At 48.1% G+C, this 22,739-nt stretch overlaps 1 protein-coding gene and 1 pseudogene across 2 annotated transcripts in view; one reads left to right on the forward strand and one right to left on the reverse strand.

Moving 5' to 3' along the window:
* The window catches only part of LOC307247463, a 442,915-nt pseudogene that overhangs the window by 182,002 nt on the left and 238,174 nt on the right, over positions 1 to 22,739 (forward strand). The gene's annotated exons all lie outside the window — the stretch shown is intronic.
* Positions 1,190 to 19,360, reverse strand: htr2cl1 (5-hydroxytryptamine (serotonin) receptor 2C, G protein-coupled-like 1; the record flags this gene model as incomplete). Its single annotated transcript, XM_080023115.1, has 7 exons — positions 1,190 to 1,550; positions 2,058 to 2,275; positions 9,322 to 9,548; positions 10,031 to 10,097; positions 10,771 to 10,934; positions 17,805 to 18,005; positions 18,907 to 19,360. The coding sequence occupies 7 exons, from the start codon at positions 19,358 to 19,360 to the stop codon at positions 1,190 to 1,192; spliced, it is 1,692 nt and encodes a 563-aa protein (XP_079879241.1).

The following is a 22,739-nucleotide window of genomic DNA, read 5'->3' on the forward strand; positions in this document are numbered from 1 at the left end:
TGAACCAATGACTTGGGACGGTGGTTTGTCTGTTGGAGAAGATGATGAAATGACATTTCAAAGGGATCTTCTTTTGGGCGTCGACCTCCCCTGCAACGTCCATCGGGATCAAGAACCAGGAGTGTGTCTCTTTTCTGCATTTTTGGAGATTTTTGGCTTTTTTTCTGCTGATTTTCTTCTTGAATTCCTAAACTACGGCACAGTGGACGACTCGACTCCATAGAAGCTGCGGCAGATCTCACAATAAAAGTCTCTTAAAAGGCAAATACGATGGAAAGTTGCTGCAACATATGATCATATTATTTTTTGTTGCATATTTTCGTTGCAACGTAGCACGGACATTGATATATTTTAGGAGTGAATAAAAGATACCGGTGGACCCCACCCTCCTCTTTTAAAAGAACAGATTTTAAAGTTAAAATAGAAATCGTCTTATTTGTTATTTGCTGGTTGTCTCCCTCTCGCTCGTCGGAGCAGAGTGGTGTCGTGGGGGTGAGACGGAGCGAGCCTGACATCAGGGAATGGAACAGGAAACGGTTCCCATCCCGTCCCCCCCGACGGGAGCAGAGCTCCGCGGCTGCTGTTCTCGGTGTTCTCAACAGCGGGAGCTGTGGCGTCACGGAACACAGTCAAATTCAACTCCCTCGCACTCTGGCTTTGGGATCTTCAGGTAGAAAACGTCGGCTTTCGTTGCCTTTCATTCTTTTCATGGAGTTTAAACTTCCATTTGAGCACAAAAATAGATTCTGTTCTTTTTGTTCCTTTCGTTCGATTCGTTTGTTTCGCCCGGAACCGTGACACGGACACCGTTTGTTTCGACTGCATTGTGACTGTGTGAGGGTTTCGGTTCGAGTCTGGTTCGAGTCCGGTTCGAGTCCGGTCCGACTCTGCGACAGGCCTTTTTCCCACCTTCGAGTTCAGGTCAAAGGTCAAAGGTCTGTTGAGTCCCCAAACATGGCCGCCGCCGGCCCCTCCTCCGGCAGCGTAGCACATTGTGCCGCTTCGCGTAACGTTTTGGCACAAAATGCTGAAGCCCTGGAAGGGGCGGAGTCTCTCCTCCTCGGCTAATGAGCCAGATGGGTTTGTCCACTCTTTTGGATTCAGTCGGCGCTCGCTCCGATGGCGGAGTGACGCACGGGGCTAAAATGGCGGCGGTGTAGGCGGTAGGGGTCCCGGAGCATCGCCGCTGTCACACGCTGCTGGTGCGCTCGGTGGAGGTGGGGCTGTAGCTGAGGAGCGACAGCTCCGTCTCGGCCTCTGTCTCGGCCTCCGTCTCCGAGGGCGTGGCAATGTTCTGGTACTCTGAGATGCTGTGACAAGCCACGCCCACCTGCGAGCCGTCATCTGTGGTGTCGTCGGGGTCCACTGCCAGCCGGGCGGCGCCGTTACCGCCGCGTCCGCCGTTGCGGCAGTTGCTGTTGCGGTCGACGCCGCCCGCCTTACCGTGCCCGCCCACCATGAGGGGCGTGACGGCATGCGAGGGGCACGGCGGCGGCACCAACAGTGTCTTGCAGCTCGGACCCGCGTTCGCCCCGGACCTGTAGCGACACCTGGAGGTGACAGGAAGTGACACGGTGAAGCGGCTTCACCACGAAAACACATCTGAACTTAAACGGTGTCACCGACAGGAAACGACTTTAACAGGAAATGACTGTGGTGTGGGGATGGGATGGTTTGGAGCAGCCACACCTGACCTGGATCTAGGTGATTGGGTTAGGGTGGCTGCATACCTGCTGCTCGTTAGTTGGCCTAACGAGCAGCAGGTAAAACCCCCGTCCCCACACTCACTCAGGAGAGGAGCCCTGTCATGACACATGTTCCATCTGCTCCTGGCTTGTTCCAGCTAGCCTCCTCTCTGCAATAAACTGGTGTTTACAACCCATCGCCCTCTGTGCTGGAGGTCCCAGGCGGAACTGCCACAACGACTTTAACTGGAAATGACTTGGAACAGGAAATGACTTTAACTGGAAATGATTTTAACAGGAAATGACTGCGACTGTGATGACATGCAGCCCGACGCTCGTCCTGCCTAGTCCCCTTCCCCCCCACACCCCCACCTGATGTAGGAGGAGAAGGCGCGGCGGTAGGTCTTGTTGAACAGGGTGTAGACCAGCGGGTTGACCCCTGAGGAGATGTACCCCACCCACACGAAGACGTTGAGCAGCTCCACCAACAGCGGCTCGTTGCAGGAGCCTCTGCACAGCACCACCGTCACGTTGGTGATGAAGAAGGGACACCACATGACCAGGAAGAGGAAGAAGACCACGCCCAGGACCTGCGGGAGGGAGGGGGAGTTAGACGTCATCCCTCCATTCCTCCATCCAACCCTCCATCCATCCCACGGATGGAGGGAGAAGAAAAGATCATTTTTACAGACCCCATGTCTAAGGCTCCTCCAGATTCTCTTAGCCCCTCCTCAATCTGTAAGGCTCCACCCATATCTGAAAGGCTCCACCCATATCTGTATCTGAGTCATGATAAAATTAAGGAAAGCAAGTTCATACTAGTTAGAAACCTAGTCATACTAGTTATAAAACTAGACATACTAGTTATAAACCTAGACATACTAGTTTTAGAACTAGACATACTAGTTATAAACCTAGACATACTAGTTTTAGAACTAGACATACTAGTTTTAGAACTAGACATACTAGTTATAAACCTAGACATACTAGTTATAAACCTAGTCACACTCGTTATAAACCTAGACATACTAGTTATAAACCTAGTCACACTCGTTATAAACCTAGACATACTAGTTATAAACCTTGTCATACTAGTTAGAAACCTAGACATACTAGTTTGAAACCTAGACATACGAGTTAGAAACCTAGTCATACTAGTTATAAAACTAGACATATTAGTTGTTAACCTAGACATAGTAGTTTTAGAACTAGACATACTAGTTATAAACCTAGACATACTAGTTATAAACCTAGACATACTAGTTTGAGAACTAGATATACTAGCTATAAACCTAGACATACTAGTTATTAAACTAGAAATACTAGTTATAAACCTAGACATACTAGTTTAAGAACTAGATATATTTGTTATAAACCTAAACATACTAGTTATAAACCTATACATACTAGTTATACAACTAGACCTACTAGATATATGACTAGACATACAAATTATAAACCTAGACATACTAGTTATAAAACTAGACGTACTAGTTATAAACCTAGTCATACTAGTTATAAACCTAGACATACTAGTTATACAACTAGACATACTAGTTATAAACCTCAACATACTAGTTTTAGAACTAAACACACTAGTTTTAGAACTAGACATACTAGTTATAAACCTAGACATACTAGTTATAAACCTAGTCCTTCTAGTTATAAACCTAGACTATACAACTATTTATACAACTAGACATACTAGTTTTAGAACTAGACAAAGAAGTTATAAACCTAGTCATACTAGTTATACAACTAGACATAGTTATAAAACTAGACATACTAGTTTGGTACCGGTATTGGTTCTATTCACTGTGGAGCTCAGGGGCGAAGGAGCAAGGCACTAGCCCTGCCAGGGCGAGGGCCTGTCGGGTCGGACAAAGACATATCACAACACGTTTGACATCATGTCGTATACTTCAGCGGCTCTCATCAAGAAACATTCGGCATCAACTTTTATGGTGCCGGAGATTTATGTCAACGGAGCAATCCTGCTGCACGACAACACGATTTGGCCTCGGTGGAAGTGTTTAGCTCAGCACTTCCTATGGAAAGCAGGGCCGCCTGCGAACAGGATCTCACCAGGGCGGGTCACCAATAGTTTAGCCCCAAACTCCAAACAGAATCTTCACATCCACCACGGCCGACAATTACCCTGATCTACAGGTACATACAAACATCATCAGTACTGCAAATACAGATCCTGATTACCCGCCTCACTTGGGTAAGAAGGTGCCTCCGACACCCGAACAGTGCCACCCGGAGACAAGCAGCGACCGCGGCGGATCTCAAAGCTACAAGCTCCACTCCCGCTGAAGTACTTTCAACTGCCTCTTCAAACACAACCCCATCCAGTGCTGCACCTCATCTGCTATGCATTCAAACCCAGCAATGACAAACTATGAAAAGTGAACTTTTATCAAAGTGTTAATAATGAGTGCCGTGGCATCCTCCTTCTGAACCCGAAGGTCTGCTCGTGGGGCACCTGAATATACCCCAATCAAATGAAACGTCTTGTGGCAGATTCTGACCTACATTTCTTTGTTTGTCAGAGACACGGCTCCATAAAAACCCATCTTCTGCCTTACACATCCCTGGCTACAACGCCTCCAGGACCGATAGAGCTGAGGGTGGAGGTGGGGTTTTTTGTTTTATATCACGTAAAGCTGAGAATGTCTTTCATCCACAGACCACCTTTTGCAAAATCTGTGTTTGTTGAGAGATGATATGCTATGCTTAGAGAATGCAGCTCAGGGAAGGAAGTCATTATTATGGGTGATTTAAATATTAAGTCCAGTAGAAGGCACTGAAACAAATCACAATTTAATTTGATCTCACACAACTAGGAAAGGGAGCTACAAGGATCACTTCCTTTTCTCCAATTGATCTGGTATTCAGCGACAAACCTGAGAGAGTAACTTCAGCCCCTTTCACACATAGTTTCCACTAAATTACTGGCATAACCTTTCTGGCACCGCGACTGATCTACACGATTCACACATGCAGCTGAATTCACAAGCATTTGTGTCTTATGCCTTTTCACACATGCCACGATAACTTGAAATAGATGTGGCAAGGGACAGTCTGTTCCAGTGTAGATGTCATCGTTTGGACAATCTGTCGGTAACGGACGTACAATCTGAATGGCTTTGGTTTTGTTCCTGGCTTGGCCTCCCGTGACCCCGGACGGACTCCGATCCAGTCGCTGACCCTGGACGCAATAACCACACCCAATGTTGTTAAATCAGTGTGGTCAATTTCAACCTGTCCAACACCCTCTGCCTCCGGAGAACGAGCGTTCTCCACCTGTTCTCCACTTGTCTCCACCCGTTCTACCTCCCCCTGTAAAAGACACGTCTAGTGTCCGTGGGGCATTTTTAACAAGAAAAAGAATAAAGTGTAAGAATCTAAAGACTCGTCTCCATGGAGACTGGACGTGTTTCAGTTTCTCGTCTTTGCAGCCGAGCTCCACGGTTCTGATTGTACTCGTCTTTTTTTACGAATTGTATTTTTCTCTTTGAAAACAAATAATTGTTTTAATATTTGTGCGAAATAAATATTCGTAAAAACTCACAATTTAAGCTGCGCAGGTCTTCGGATTCGGCTCCACCCCGACTACAAATTGTCGGAACAGGTTTCCGAAATATTGATCATTCACACATTACCCCATGCAGGAAATGTTCCGGAACATTTCAGGGATAGACTGCACGTGGGAAAGGGGTTAAAATCTTCAACATGGTTACAGGTCGGTCTGATCACAAAGCCACAAATGTGGATGCTGACACACGTGTGTTTCTATAAACAATTCAAAATACAACAAAACTATTTCAAAAGAAAAGCAAATTTGAGGGTGATGTACGGAGACTAATGAAGGAGAGAGACCACGCCCTGCAAACATTCCTTCCAAGTTATTGACTGACAGACACATGTTAAGAAAAAGGGTAACAAAGGACATCCCAGCAACTTCTCTGTCAATCTGAGAGCTGAAGCGAAGGGAAATCACAAACACATCTGAGACACATCAAAGAAGCAAGCAGGGAAATTACATCACAACACAACAAAGCAGCAGGAGATTAGAGACGACGGCTCCCTGATTACAGGGGCAGTGGAAACGGCAACTCTCCTCAACTCCTTCTTTGTGAATCCTGTTAATTTGACAGTCGACAGCAACTAAACTGCACCTCCACATCCATCAGCCATAGATATCCCTCATGCAGTCTTCTCTCTGGTGGAGGTCTCTGAACCCAAAGTCAATACAATTCTGAACTCTCTTAAAAGCTCTAAATCAAGAGACAAGTTTGGACTGGACTCCCTCTTCCAAAAAGGCATACAGATTCATTCACCGAACCAATAACATAGATAATGAATACCTCTATTAAAGAAGGGAGGTTTTCCAAGCCCTGGAAGTCAGCCATCGTTGTGCCGCTTCATAACTCAGGAGACCGAGGGACGTGAGCAATTACAGCCCTATTCCCATTTTACCCGTCATCTCCAAAATGGCAGAGAAGTGTGTTGCTGAGCAGCTGACCACTCACCTCAGCAGCAGCCCTTACACAATGCACCCCATGCAATTTGGTTTTTCCAGCCAACCATTCCACCGAGACAGAAAATTGCTTCCTCTTAGAGAACGCCAAACTAAAAATAGACAAAAGAAGGTGCTGTTTGGGGCCATATTTTTAGAGTTAAACATCCTGTCAAGCACCCAATACTCATCTGTAAACTCCTTCAGCGGGTAAGGGCAGGTGTGAAAAATCACCCTGGAGGGCCCCAGGGACCCATCCTGGGACCTCTCCTGTCCAGCTTCTATAGAAATGATTTAGCATCGCTCTGCACAGGGTGTGAAGCTCATGTGGATGAAGTTATGTCCGTGCAACAACCAAACGACAAACATTTGAGCATCAGCATAAAAGAGCTTGATGGTTCATAGCTGTTAATTAACGATCAGTAGAGTGTGTGCGTGTGTTTGGTTGCTGGGTGTTGCTTGGCTGTGTTTGGTTGCTGGGTGTTGCTTGGCTGTGTTTGGTTGCTGGGTGTTGCTTGGCTGTGTTTGGTTGCTGGCTGTTGCATGGCTGTGTTTGGTTGCTGGGTGTTGCTTGGCTGTGTTTGGTTGCTGGGTGTTGCTTGGCTGTGTTTGGTTGCTGGGTGTTGCTTGGCTGTGTTTGGTTGCTGGCTGTTGCTTGGCTGTGTTTGGTTGCTGGCTGTTGCTTGGCTGTGTTTGGTTGCTGGGTGTTGCTTGGCTGTGTTTGGTTGCTGGCTGTTGCTTGGCTGTGTTTGGTTGCTGGCTGTTGCATGGCTGTGTTTGGTTGCTGGGTGTTGCTTGGCTGTGTTTGGTTGCTGGCTGTTGCTTGGCTGTGTTTGGTTGCTGGCTGTTGCTTGGCTGTGTTTGGTTGCTGGCTGTTGCTTGGCTGTGTTTGGTTGCTGGCTGTTGCTTGGCTGTGTTTAGTTGCTGGCTGTTGCTTGGCTGTGTTTAGTTGCTGGCTGTTGCTTGGCTGTGTTTGGTTGCTGGCTGTTGCTTGGCAGTGTTTGGTTGCTGGGTGTTGCTTGCCTGTGTTTGGTTGCTGGGTGTTGCTTGCCTGTGTTTGGTTGCTGGGTGTTGCTTGGCTGTGTTTGGTTGCTGGGTGTTGCTTGGCTGTGTTTGGTTGCTGGCTGTTGATTGGCAGTGTTTGGTTGCTGGCTGTTGCTTGGCTGTGTTTGGTTGCTGGCTGTTGCTTGGCTGTGTTTGGTTGCCGGGTGTTGCTTGGCTGTGTTTGGTTGCTGGGTGTTGCTTGGCTGTGTTTGGTTGCTGGGTGTTGCTTGGCTGTGTTTGGTTGCTGGGTGTTGCTTGGCTGTGTTTGGTTGCTGTGTGTTGCTTGCCTATGTTTCACCATCACCTTACACCAAGCCACTGAACATCAGTCAGCTGGTTAACACTGGCACATCTACACAAATGAAAATTAAATACTAGTTATGGAACTAGACATACTAGATAGTTGGAAAACTATTCATTCTAGTTATAAAACTAGTCATGCTAGTTAACAAACTAGACTAGACTAGACTAGTTATAAAATGAGACATATTAGTGATACAACTAGACATACAAGTTATAAAACTAGACATACTGGTTACAAAACTAGACATCCTAGTAATAAAACTAGTCACAATAGTTATAAAACTAGACGTAGTAATTATAAAACTCGACATAAGTTATACAACTAGACATACGACTTATAAAACTAGACATACTAGTTATAAAACTAGACATACTGGTTATAAAACTAGACATACTAGTTATAAAACCAGGCATACTAGTTATAAAACAGGTCCTACTAGTTATAAAACTAGTCCTACTAGTTATAAAACTAGACATAGTAATTATAAAACTAGACATTAGTTCTAAAACTAGACATACTAATTATAAAACTAGACATACTAGTTATAAAACTAGACAAACTGGTTATAAAACTAGACATATTGGTTATAAAACTAGATATACTGGTTATAAAACTAGTCATACTAGTTATAAAATTAGACATATTGGCTATAAACCCAGACATACTAGTAATACAACTCGACATATTATTCATACAACTAGACATACTAGCTATAAAACCGGACATATTTGTTATAAAACTAGACATACTAGTTATAACACTAGACATACTAGTTATAACACTAGAAATACTGGTTATAAAACTAGACGTACTAGTTATACAACTAGACAAACTGGTTATCAAACTAGACATACTAGTTATAAAACTAGACATTAGTTATAAAACTAGAGATACTCGTTAGAAAACTAGACATACTAGTTATAAGACTACACATACTAGTTATAAAACAAGACATACTAGTTATTAAACTAGACAAACTAGTTATAAAGCTTGACATATGGTGATAAAACTAGACATACCGGTTATAAAACTAGACATACTAGTTATACAACTAGTCATACTAGTTATACAACTAGACATACTAGTTATAAAACAAGTCATACTAGTTATACAACTAGACATACTAGTTATAAAACAAGTCATACTAGTGATAAAACTAGATATACTAGTTATAAAACGAGACATACTGGTTATACAACGAGACATACAAGTTATAAAACTAGACATACTAGATATACAACTAGACATACTAGTTATAAAACTAGTCATACTAGTTATAAAATTAGACATACTGGTTATAAAACGAGACATACAAGTTATAAAACTAGTCATACTGGTGATAAAACTAGTCATATTAGTTATAAAATGAGACATACTAGTTATAAAACTAGACATGCTAGCTATAAAATTAATCATACTAGTTATAAAAGTAGACATGCTAGTTATAACACTAGACATACTCACTATAAAACTAGACATGCTAGTTATAAAACTAATCATACTAGTTATAAAACTAGATATACTTGTTATAAAACTAGATATACTCGTTGTAAAACCAGACGTACTAGTTATACACCTAGACATAGTAGTTATAAAACTGGACATATATGTTATAAAACTAGACAAACTAGTCACACTAGTTACAGAAGTCAATCAAAAGGCTTCCTATTGAAGTTACTTATGTTCATTTTCCTCATCTTGCTGTGGGAACCCAGTGACGTCCTTATTTCACATTGCTTGGAGTTGACCTCCGACCCTGTCACCTTGGAGGCGCGTCTCTCGTTCTTGATGGCCTGCATCATCCCCCGTCGCCCGTGGCAACCGGCGGGGTCGGCGCGAGCGGCGGGCGAGCTGAGCTGTGACGCCGCCTCTGAGCTGGGGATGATGCTGATGCTGGCCGACTGCGTGGCGCTCAGCAGCAGGCTTGACTCCGCCCCCTTCAGGCAGCCCAGGGTGTTGCGTCTGGGCAGAAGGGGCGTGGCCTGTGGCTCTGAGGGGCGGAGACAGATGACAGGTGGGAGGGACAATGTAATATGTTCAAGTTCAAGAGATTATTTTTCACATACATATACACACGATCACGGCAAGTGTGTTCTAAAACTGTATTTAATGGAGAAATTAGGTTTTTAGGAAAGAAATGAGTTAAATATCAGAAAACAACAGGAAAATATTTGGACATTTTAATAAATAAGAAAAAACAGTCCTAATTTAATGTTTAATTCATAAAAATGCTAAGATCTGATCAAATCTACTGGGACCCTTGGATGTACAAATATACATATATATATATATATATATATATACATACAAATTTATGTATATATTTATATTTATACTGGCATCTAATCAGATCTACAGGGATCCCTGGGTTCGACTGATGCTGACCTTTGGTGTCCGTGGGGGCGATGGTATTGATCTGAGGGATGAAGAAGCTGGAGGGTGGAGGCTGCAGGGTGGTGCTGGACGCCTGACGCTGCAAAGGCTGCTGGGAAGACGTCCGGGCCTCGCACAGGAAGACGGTGGCTTGTCTCTGGAGCACCTGGGAGGACGAGAGGGGGAAGAGAAATCCAGGGATTGTCAACATGGAGTCCTGGAGCCACCAGGGGGCCCTTCCACAGGCTCCAGAGGGCCCTTCCAGAGGCTCCAGAGGGCCCTTCTAGTTCAACTTCAGTGTTATTGGCTTTCAACGGGAGCGACTGTTTGGGTCCTAGTTTCACAAGAGAACCATCAATAAACATATTGATCACAGATCAGAATACTGGATTCTGATTGGCTAAGGTGCAAACCATGCATCAGCTTTTGGTTTCAGTCAACATGGTGGCCCAAATTCACACCTTCTTTGTTGAAAACTGGATTCTGATTGGTCAATAGCAGCCAATGGTCTATTATTTCTGAATAACGGATGTTGATTTGTTAATTACCACCGTTGCCACAGCAACCACTTCTCCGGGTTTCACATCCCTTGTATCACTCCACTACATGCTAATGCGAACACTGGCTGGTGGCGCTGAATAGAAACTACAATGGAAGACATGTCCAGTTTAACATTAATAACAGGAAATAGTCTATTATTTTAATAATTATAGTTATTTCAATAAATCGTTTATTATTCTCATAATAATAGATATTACAATAAATAGTTTATTATTCTGTTAAATTATAGTTATAACAGGAAATGGGCTGTCTACCTCTTACTTATGGGCGTGTCCCACCTGTATGGTGAGGCAGTAGGAGACCACCATGATGACCAGGGGGATGAAGAAGGCCACGAAGGAGCCAATCAGCATGAAGCGCTCCTCGTTAAGCACGCAGCTGCCGTTAACGAACACCTTGTCCTCGTTATGGAGACCAATCACTGGGATGGGCATGGACACACCTGGAGGGAGAGGGAGATGGAACAGAAGAGAAGAAGAACAATCTTTATTTGTCACACAGCACCAGACTACAACACATGCACATGCTTTGGGTGGTGCCGGTGAGATGGTTCCTCTGCGTTTAACCATCCTGGCTGGTCCTTCCTCCGGCGGCACAGCCAGGAGCAGAGAGGGAGGGGTGGAGGGAGGGGTGGAGGGAGGTTAGATTGAGCTGCTTCTCCTTTAATGATGAAGTACAATGAGGTGATTGATTGAAAAGATAAAAGAGGGAGAGGGAGGAAGTGAAGAAGGTGTGGCAGGAAACAGGAAGTCCTTGACTGGTCGTCCTGGAGCAACGCAGAGAACAACAACAACAACAACAACAACACATGGACGTCATGACGGAAAAAATGTATCAAAACTAAATCAAGACGGATGTTTCCCTTCTACAGCCGCTGGTGTCAGACAACTGGACAGCGCCACACGCTGCCACGCCCTTATATGGGCCTGTTTGAGCAGCCGCTTCCTCCTGCCCCACCTGCCTTGCTGCGCTCGCTCCACCTCCCCTGCCTCCACCTGTCTTCCCTCCAGTGGGGGATTGAAACCCAGCACTCCTCTGTTTCCAAATCACTCCGTGTGTTTGCTCAAGGGCGGAGCAGCGGAGCCCAGACGCCCAACTCAAACCACGCCCAACAACCACACCCAAATCAAACCACGCCCAACTCAAACCACGCCCAACAACCACACCCAAATCAAACCACGCCCAACAACCACACCCAAATCAAACCACACCCAACTCAAACCACGCCCAACAACCACACCGAAATCAAACCACACCCAACTCAAACCACGCCCAACAACCACACCCAAATCAAACCACGCCCAACAACCACACCCAAATCAAACCACACCCAACTCAAACCACGCCCAACAACCACACCCAAATCAAACCACGCCCAACAACCACACCCAAATCAAACCACACCCAACTCAAACCACGCCCAACAACCACACCCAAATCAAACCACGCCCAACTCAAACCACACCCAACAACCACACCCAAATCAAACCACGCCCAACAACCACACCCAAATCAAACCACGCCCAACTCAAACCACACCCAACAACCACACCCAAATCAAACCACGCCCAACTCAAACCACACCCAACAACCACACCCAAATCAAACCACACACAACTCAAACCACGCCCAACAACCACACCCAAATTAAACCACGCCCAACTCAAACCACACCCAACAACCACACCCAAATCAAACCACGCCCAACTCAAACCACGCCCAACAACGAAAGGACAGTTGTGACGCAGCGTTTCATTTCATCTTATTAACTGATCTCCACCAGTGGGCTGAGCATTATGGGATGTCCTCCTCACGATGCTTGGCTCGTCTCCACATCCAGGAAACCTAACAGGACGTTCTCTCCATTTCATTTCCTGCGGCCAATGCTTCAGATGTGATGGATGCTCTGATGCTCTCCAGGGGTCGTGACCTCCGCAGGTTAATGTCCGGACCGACAGCCATCTTGAAATGTCCTCCACCTTCACCCGCCGCTCCGCCCCATTTTACAGAGTGGAGCAACTGGAGAAGTGCCAGAGCACTGACGTAGGAAGTGAGGGAAGGGATCATCAATAAATTCTATTTATAGATCCTGTCAGACAGGATGTGATGTCATCAGGGGCGGAGCTCCCCGGTGGATGGGACTGCAGCTCCGTCTTGTTCTACGAGTCATCACTGATCAGACGCAGCATCAGCAGCGTTCAGGGTGAAGTGTCTTGCTCAAGGACACTACAGCACGTTAGCAGGAGGAGGTTGAAGGTTGAAGGTTGAAGGTTAAAGGTTAAAGGTTAACAAGGTGCTTGGCTGCTCAGGATTTAATCTTGAGCGAGGAAACGCCCGAGATGAAGTAGAGAACAACATGATTTACAATGAGATTCGGTGGAGGACACACACACACACACAAACACACACACACACACACACACACAAACACACACACACACACTATAATCTATCATGATCTGTTTCTGATTCCCCAGTGAACCCAACTGACCATGTCTGTGTGTAACCTCATCCTGTGCAGTAAATCCCTGTCTGCCCATCATCCATCCATCTATCTACAGTATTTATCTATCTATCCATCGATCTACCTATCTATTATCTATCTATCTATTATCTATCTATTATCTATCTATCTATTATCTATTTGTCTATCTATCTATCTACCCCAAGATTCAAGATGTTTATTTGTCACATACATAAACATACTTTCATACATATACATACTTTCATACATATATGCAGTGAAATGTAATGCAACGCACCCGGTGATTACACACAATATGTTCTTGGAAAATTTATTTCTACTAGACCAACTAACTGATTCCTAAAACGTAATACAGTAAGTTGAATACTTATAGAATAAAATAAAAATATATAGAATAAAATAAAATAAAATAAAATGGAATAGATAAAGGGAATAGACATGTATATGGGATAGGCTATTTATGTATATACAGATATGTGCATTAAAGCGGCATGTTAATAAAGTGAGGTAGTGTTTGTGAGATATACAGCACAGTATACAACAGTACGGCACAGCATTACAGTAACACCCAACAACCCAGAACAGTGACACAATATGTGGTACAGTATGCTACATACAGTACAGTAAATTAGTGGAGCCTATGTGTGTGGCTCAGTGAGGACCCCTGGTGAGGTCAGCGTTGACAGTTCTTATGTCTTGATGTAGAAACTCCGTCTCAGTCTCTGTTCTCGCTGTGTGACTGTGGAGGCTCTTGCTCTACCACAGCAGCTGGAACAGTCCGTTGTTGGGGTGATGAGGATCCTTCATGATGCTGCAGCTCTGCTACTACACCTCCTGGTGTACAAGTCCTGCAGGGAGGGGAGGGTAGTTCCAGTGGTACGTTCAGCTGAAGGCACCACCCTCTGCAGGGCCCGCCTGTCCTGAGCAGTACAGTACAAAGAAAGCACTGATGTTGCCTGTCAGGATGCTCTCCACCGCTCCACAGTAGAAGGACTTGAGGATCCTCACCGAGACCCCGAATTTCCTCAGCTGCCTGAGGTGGTAAAGACGCTGCATCGCCTTTCTCACCAGAGTGTCTGTGTGTACAGTCCATGTTAAGTCCTCTGTGATGTGGACTCCCAGTTACCTGAAGCTGCTCACCCTGTCCACAGAAGTCCCATTAATCCACAAGGGCGCGGGCGTCCTTGGTCGTAATCCATGCCTAAAGTCCACAATCAGCTCCTTAGTTTTGCTGACGTTCAGGTGGAGGTCAGTCACATCCTCACGGTAGACCTTCTCATCGCAGTAGGTGATCAGGCCACCACCACAACGGTGTCGTCAGAAAACTTGATGATGGTGTTGGAGCTGGACCTGGCCACACAGTCATGTGTGTACAGGGAGCACAGTAGGGGGCTGAGGACGCAACCCTGGGGGGATCCTGTATTCAGGGTGAGGGAACTGGACATGTGCTTCCCCACCCTAACCACCTGGGGCCGGGCTGTGAGGAAGTCCAGGATCCAGGCACACAGCGGAGCATTCAGTCCGAGCTCCTTCAGCTTGACAGTCAGTCTGGAGGGACTATGGTGTTGAAAGCTGAACTGTAATCGATGAACAGCATCTCACATAGGCCCCTTCTGGCCATCCAGGTGCGTGAGCGTGGTGTGCAGTACCTGGGAGACCGCGTCATCCGTGGATCTGTTCTGCTGGTACGCAAACTGCAACGGGTCCAAAGTGCAGGGGAGGGAGGCGCAGATATAATCCTTAATCAGCCTCTCGAAACACTTCATGACCACCGAGGTGAGGGCCACTGGACGGTAGTCATTCAGGCAGGCAGGAGAGGCAATCTTCCTGACAGGAACGACGGTGGACGGTCCGTCTATCCATCCATCTATCCTTGGATTCATGCTGTCGTTCTGTCGTTCCTCATCTCATCCTCCATTGATCTGTGATAATCCCACTCTGAGCCCATCCCAGTGGGGTGTCAGTCGGGGGGGCGGAGCTTCACATCTTCTCCGTGCTTCATGGAGCTGTTTCCTGCAGCCAGACCCTGCCCCCAGCCAGGCCCTGCCCCCAGCCACGCCCCACCCCCAGCCACACCCTGCCCCCAGCCACACCCTGCCCCCAGCCACACCCTGCCCCCAGCCAGGCCCTGCCCCCAGCCAGGCCCTTCCCCGAGCCACGCCCTGCCCCCAGCCACGCCCGAATGCTCATAACACTCCAGATGCTCACATGAGGGATGATACCGTTGACTGATCGTTAGTGAGGGCCAGAAAAACCTTCTGAATCACAATCCCAAGCTCAAACATATCAAGGAAGGAAAGAAATTCCATAAGGTGTTAACACCACACAGCTCCAGGGGAGGCGGGTGGAGCTGAACAATAGAAATATATATACATATATATATGAAACAGAAGAAAGAAACAGTCTTTATTCGTCACGCAACACACCACACTACAACACATGCTTTGATGGTGCTGGTGTAATGGATCCTCTGCATTTAACCATCCTGGCTTGTCCTTCCTCCGGGGGCACAGCCAGGAGCAGTGGGCAGCGTACGTGGACGCACCCGGGGACCAGGTGATGAGTGTCCATCGCTGGTCACACCATGATGGGTGCATGTTTTGGTGGGGGTCCTTACTGACGTGAGGTGGAGGAAACCCCATGTGAGCACGGAGAGAACATGCAAACTCCACCCAGAAAGGCTCCTGTTTGGGAGATAACCCACCGGAGCACGGTGCCAACAGTGCCCCAGGCGGGAATCGAACCCAGGACCTTCTTGCTGTGAGGCAGCAGTGCAATACACTGCACCACCGTGCCATATATATATATATATATATATATATATATATATATATATATATAGATATATATATATATAGAGAGAGAGAGAGAGAGAGAGATACAGTATTTTGAGGAGTATATCAGTGGGATCGGGGTCCCACTGGGGACTTGACAACAGCAGCAGTAGCTGAGGTCAGAGGAGGAAGAACTGAGGATGGAGAGAGAGAGAGAGAGAGAGAGAGAGAAAGAGAGATGGGGACAGAGAGATGGTGCAAACATTCTGACAAGGCCTGACAACCTGAGTTTTCCGCCGCCACAACACAATCGCAACACTTTAACAAGGCGAGAGGAGAGAGAGACACAGAAAGAGAGGGAGGGAGGGAGGGAGGGAGGGGTGAAGACAGTCAGGGAGGCGGTTGAGAGAATGGAGAGAACAACGGTCCTGTCACATTTTATCAATACTTCATCTTTTCAGTCTGGCACTGTGTGTGTGTGTGTGCACGTGAGCATGAATACATGCAGTTGTGCATCTCTGGTTCATGGAAAACAATGTATGAAAGGAATATTCTGGTTTTGTAAAGAAAATTCCACAGGAGCTAGGCTAGCTGATCCCATCTGCAGCCATTCATTGAGCTAACAGAATTAGCATGCAGCCCGTTGCTGTCTTTGTACTGGACACGCAGGGAGGAAACCTCTCAAGTCTTTTACAATTATTCCTACTTTACTAGAATATACAAAATAATGTAGTCTAGTCCAGTCCAGTCTAGTCCAGTCCAGTCTAGTCCAGTCTAGTCTAGTCCGGTCCAGTCCAGTCCAGTCTAGTCTAGTCTAGTCTAGTCCAGTCCAGTGCAGTGCAGTCCAGTCCAGTCCAGTGTAGTCTAGTCCAGTACAGTCTAGCCCAGTCCAGTCCAGTCTAGTATAGTCCAGTGTAGTCTAGTCTAGTCCAGTCAAGTCTAGTCTAGTCCAGTGTAGGCTAGTTTAGTCCAGTCCAGTCTAGTCCAGTTCAGTCCAGTCTAGTCTAGTTGAGTGTATTCTAGTCTAGTCTAGTCCAGTCCAATCTGGTCTAGTCCAGTCCAGTCTAGTCTAGATTCAAGATTTTTATTTGTCACATACATATACATACTTGTAATGTAATAAAATGTATGAAATGTAATAGTCTAGTCCAGTCCAGTCTAGTCCAGTGTATTCTAGTCTAGTCCAGTCTAGTCCAGTCCAGTCCAGTCCAGTGTAGTCTAGTCTAGTACAGTCCAGTCCAGTCCAGTCACGTCCAGTCTAGTCCAGTCTTGTGTAGTCTAGTCCAGTCTAGTCCAGCCCAGTCTAGTCTAGTCCTGTGTAGTCTAGTCTAGTCCAGTCCAGTCTAGTCCAGTCAAGTCCAGTCCAGTTTAGTCTAGTCCAGTGTAGGCTATTCTAGTCCAGTCCAGTCTAGTCTAGTCCAGTGTATTCTAGTCTAGTCCAGTCCAGTGTATTGTAGTCTAGTCCAGTCCAGTGTAGTCTAGTCTAGTACAGTCCAGTCCAGTGTAGTCTAGTCTAGTCCAGTCCAATATGGTCTAATCCAGTCTAGTCTAGTCTAGTCCAGTCCAGTCCAGTGTAGTCTGGTCTAGTCTAGTCCAGTCCAGTGTAGTCTAGTCTAGTCTAGTCTAGTTCAGTCCAGTCCAGTATAGCACAGGCCAGTACGGTCTGGTCTAGTCTAGTCTAGTCTCGTCTAATCTAATCCCGTCCAGTCTAGTCTAGTCCAGTCTAATTCAGTCCAGTGTAGTCTAGTCCAGTCTAGTCCAGTCCAGTGTAGTCTAGTCCAGTCCAGTCCAGTCTAATGTAGTCTAGTCCAGTCCAATATGGTCTGATCCAGTCTAGTCTAGTCTAGTCCAGTCCAGTCCAGTGTAGTCTGGTCTAGTACAGTCCAGTCCAGTGTAGTCTAGTCTAGTCTAGTCCAGTCCAGTCCAGTATAGCACAGGCCAGTATGGTCTGGTCTAGTCTAGTCTAGTCTGGTCTAGTCTAGTCTAATCCCGTCCCGTCCAGTCTAGTCCAGTCTAATTCAGTCCAGTGTAGTCTAGTCCAGTCTAATCTCACCTATGGAGATGGTCCACACGGCAGCAATCTTCATCATGGCCTTGGTCCTGGAGTTGAAGCGGCTGTGCTCGATGGGGTTGCGGATGGCGACGTAGCGGTCCAGAGAGATGGCGCAGAGATGCATGATGGAGGCGGTGGAGAACAGGACGTCCAGGTAGATCCAGATGGGACAGAGGGCACTGGGTAGGGGCCAGGCGTAGTCTGGAGGGTGGAGGGAGGTGGAGGGAGGTGGAGGGAAGGAGAGAGAGACCAGTTGGCTTAATTTATTAATTCGATCCTGCCTCCCACCACCAGGGAGCGTCTGGAGCACTTCAGCTGTAGAATGACTGTGGTTATTACATGTAATAACTAATAGATGGATTGATGGATGGATGGATGGATGAATGGATGGAAGGCTGGATGGATGGATGAATGATGGATGAATGGATGGAAGGCTGGATGGATGGATGGATGGATGATGGATGGATGGATGGATGGATGGAAGGCTGGATGGATGGGTGATGGATGGATGGAAGGCTGGGTGATGGATGGATGGAAGGCTTGATGGATGGATGATGGATGGAAGGCTGGATGGATGGATGGATGGATGGATGGATGGATCCCCTCTGTGATCCTGTCATGACCTCTGACCTCTACGTGACCTCTCACCGCAGGAAGAGAACGGGTGCAGAACCCAGAGACGAGCTCCCAGAAGCTTCTACAGAAGAACCTGATGGTTCCTTCCTCTCACCCTCTCTCTACCTAGAACACTACACCTACTACTCCAAAAAACCCTACAGGTACTACTACCTAGAACACTACATGTACTACTACATAGAACACTACAGGTAGTATTACCCAGAAAACTTAATGTACTACTGCCTAGAATACTACACATACTACTACCCAGAATACTACATGTACGACTACCCAGAATACCACATGTACTACTCCCTAGGACACTACACATACTTCTACCCAGAATACAACAGGTACTACTACCGAGAACACTACATGCACTACTACGTAGAACACTACAGGTCCTAGTTCCTAGAACACAACAAAAACTACGACATAGAACACTACAGGTACAACAATATAGAATGCGCGGCGGCTGGCTCACCGTAGAGGATGTTGATGAGGGAGACGGGCATGACCAGGATGCCCACCAACATGTCGGCCACGGCCAGCGAGCGCAGGAAGAAGTTGGTGGCGTTCTGCAGCTTCTTCTCCAGCGACACGGCCAGAATGACCAGGATGTTCCCTCCAACCGTCAGCCCGATGATCACCAGGATCAGCAGCGCCGGCCAGTTCTTCTCCTTCATGGCCGCCCGCGACACCGACTGCTGCGTCATATTGGACTCCAGGCCGCCAGGTGCCATGGCCGCCGCCCCGCCCATGCCCGCGCCCACGCCCAGCCCCAGCCCCACCCCGCCCCCCATGCCGCCCCACAACAAGGAGCTCTGGTTAAGGTCCTGGGAGACGTTGCCGGGCCAGGACATCCAGCCGCCACCGCCCTCCGGGGACGACGAGGTGGAGCCGAAGCCGCCGAGGAGAGCCCTCCCCGGGCTGCCCATCGAGGACCGGGGGGGGTCGCCCAAAACCTTTAAGACGGGAGTTGTAGTACACCCCCTACCAGTCGGGTGCAGCAGAGCACCGAGCTGCAATCACAACATTCCCCATTCAGCCGAAAGGGGTGGAGGGTGAGTAGAGAATTCAGAGGATTTCTCACGGGGGTAGATGAGGAAGCTCAACGGGAGGTTTCAGAGTTGGTTAGAAAAAAAGGGGGAGGATGAAGGAGAAATAAGGGAAGACAAGAGGAAGAAGGGAGGAGGAGGAGGAGGAGGAGGAGGAGGAAGTGGAGGAGACAGGAAGGAGGGGATAGTGAACCAGTACTGAGGTGGTTCCTCCTGATCAGAAGCTTCTCAGAGCGGATATCCAAGGGTCAGCTCGCCCATTTTGTGGTGGTCAGTGATCGCTCGAGTCCAAGGAGAAGAACAACATCCAGTTCCAGATCCAAAATGGCCGACTTTCCTCTTTCCACGTTTCAGCTGCGGACTCCTCGTTCCGCGCTGAAGGTCCGGGTTTCTCCAACATCCGGTCTCCACAGAGCCGCTGTGGACGACCTCATCCCTGCAACCGGGCGGAGCCCGTCGGTCAACTGGCTTTCTGTCCCTCCAGGTTAGAAGTCAGGGGTCGGGGGTCAGGGGACACTCAGGTTGATCTGGAGAAAGAGACCAGAGACGGCATCAATAGAGTGGCTGGGTGGTAGAGTGGTTGGGGCTAACGTTAGCATTAGCATTAGCATGTGATAAAGTCATGGACACGGACACTTCCTGTTCTCATTCTTTCTCCTCCACCCATCCATCCTTCCTTTCATCATCCATCAGATCAGTTCTTTCATCACTCCTTCCTTTCTTCAGCCAAAAGACTCCTCCCTTCCTTCTTCCCTCTCTTTATTTCTTTCTTTCTTTCTTTTATTCGTGGTGTGGTCCACCACCAGAAACCAACAAACCACTTAGCAGCAGTCAAACACACACACACACACACACACACACACACACACACACACACACACACACACACACCCTCTGTCTATTCTAGTTGTGTTGCATTAGAACTAAAGCAGAAGCTCATGAAGCTCAAATAGTACCGTGAGCAGCCCCTGGAGGTGGAGGTGAAGGAGTGTGCGTGTGTGTGTGTACGTGTGTGGCGCCAGGACAACAACCTCTCCGTCAACGTCTGCAAGACTAAGGAGAGGATAGTGAACTTCAGGGAGCAGCAGGGGAGGGGTCACAACCCCAACCAACCACCACAATGACCCCACCTGCTCCACAGGTTGGTCACCTCCGCCACGACTCCACCAACGTCAACAGATGCACTGAGAGCTTCCTCCGGCTGCGTTACTGCCCGCTAGGGCAGCTGCTCCGCATCATCGGCTGCCAGATGCCTCCGGGCAAGGCTTCTACCACCGGCCACACCCTAGAACATCCTCAAGGATGACAACCACCCAGGATACGGACCGTCCAGTTTTATCTCCAGGTCATCAGGCTCCTCTAAGCAACGACACCAAGCTGCAGCACTTCTACATCTGCTCACTCTAATGTTCATACTCCACTTTTTATTACAATATTTAATATTTCTATTCCCCCTGAAGAATCGCCACCTTACCGCGGTGGAGGTTTGTGTGTCCCTGTGACCCAGGGAGCTGTGTTGTTGGGGGCATTAGCCCCTGGTAGGGTCTCCCAAGGCAGAGTGGTCCCAGGGGAGGGACCAGACAAAGAGAGATTCAAAGGACCCCAATGAAAAAACATCAACGGTAAAATGGTACCTTGCCCGGAATAGGGAAACCCGGGCACCTCCTGGAGCCAGACCTGGGAGGGGAGCTTGCCGGCGAGTGTCTGGTGGCCGGGCCTTGATGCATGGGGCTCGGGCCAGGCATAGCCCGAATAAATATCATGGAGCCGCCACCCTGTGGGCCCACCACCTGCAGAGATAGGCGTTGGGGTCGGGTGCAATGCCACTCGGGCGGCGGGCAAAGGCGGGGGCCTGGGCCTGCTGATCCTCGGCATCGCAGACTAGTTGAGGGGATGTGGAATGTCACCTCTCTGGCAGGGAAGGAGTCAGAGCTGGTGCGGGAGATGAAGCGACACCAACTAGATATAGTTGGGCTCACCTCTACGCACAGCACTGGCTCTGGAACCAAACTCCTGGAGAGGGGCTGGACTCCCTTTCCAGAGTTGCCCAGAGTGAGAGGCGCCGGGCGGGTGTGGGGATACTCACGAGCCCCCGGCTGAGTGCCCCTGTGTTGGAGTTCTCCCCAGTGAACGAGAGGGTCGCATCTATGCGACTACAAGTTGTTAAGGGGAAAGCTCTGACTGTTGTGTGTGCTTATGCACAGAACACCAGTTCAGAGTATTCAGCCTTCTTGGACTAGGGACTCTATAGTTCCACTGGGAGACTTCAACACTCACGTGGGCAACGATGGGGAAACCTGGAAGGGGGTGATTGGGAGGAACGGCCTGCCTGATCTGAATCCGAGTGGTGCTTTGTTATTGGACTTCTGTGCGAGAAATGGATTGGCCATAACAAACACCATGTTCGAGCATAGGGTGGCTTATAAGTGTTCGTGGTACCAGACCACCTTTGGTCAAAGATCGATGATCGACTTTGTAGTCGTGACATCAGATCTGCAGCCGTATGTCTTGGACACGCGGGTGAAGAGAGGAGCAGAGCTGTCAACTGATCGCTACCTGGTGGTGAGTTTGATCAGATGACGGGGGAGGCTGCCAGACAGACCTGGTAAACCCAAACGTGTAGTGAGGGTGAACTGGGAACGCCTGTGGATGCCCCTGTCCGCAAGGTCTTGAACTCGAACCTCCGGAAGAATTTTTCGCGCATCCCAGGGGAGGTTGGGGACATGGAATCCGAGTGGGTCACCACCATTGCAGAGGGGGCTGCTAGGAGCTGTGGTCGGAAGGCAGTCGGTGCCTGTCGTGGCGGTAGCCCAAGAACCCATTGGTGGACACCAGCGGTGAAGGAAGCCGTCTAACTGAAGAAGGAGGCCTTTTGGGCTTGGTAGGCCCAGGGGTCTCCCGAGGCAGCAGACAGGTACCGGCAGGCTAGAAGGGCTGTGGCTTCGGCAGTCACTGAAGCAAAAACCCGGGTGTGGGAGTTGTTCGGGGAGGCTATGGAGACTTTTGGTTGGCCTCAAGGAATTTCTGGCAAACTGTTCGGCGACCCAGAAAGGGAAAGCAGGGTTTGGCTCAGGCTGTGTTCGGCCGGGGAGGAGAACTGCTGACCCGGACTGGGGATATTGTCGGGCGGTGGAAAGAGCACTTTGAGGAACTCCTGAACCTGACCAATACGTCCTCAGGGGAAGAGGCAGAGTCTGAGGACTTGGGGGAAGTCTCGTCCATATGCCTGGCAGAGGTCTCTGAGGCAGTTAAAAAGCTC

The sequence above is a fragment of the Zeus faber genome (genome assembly GCF_960531495.2).
Source record: "Zeus faber genome assembly, chromosome: 22".
NCBI lineage: Eukaryota > Metazoa > Chordata > Actinopteri > Zeiformes > Zeidae > Zeus > Zeus faber.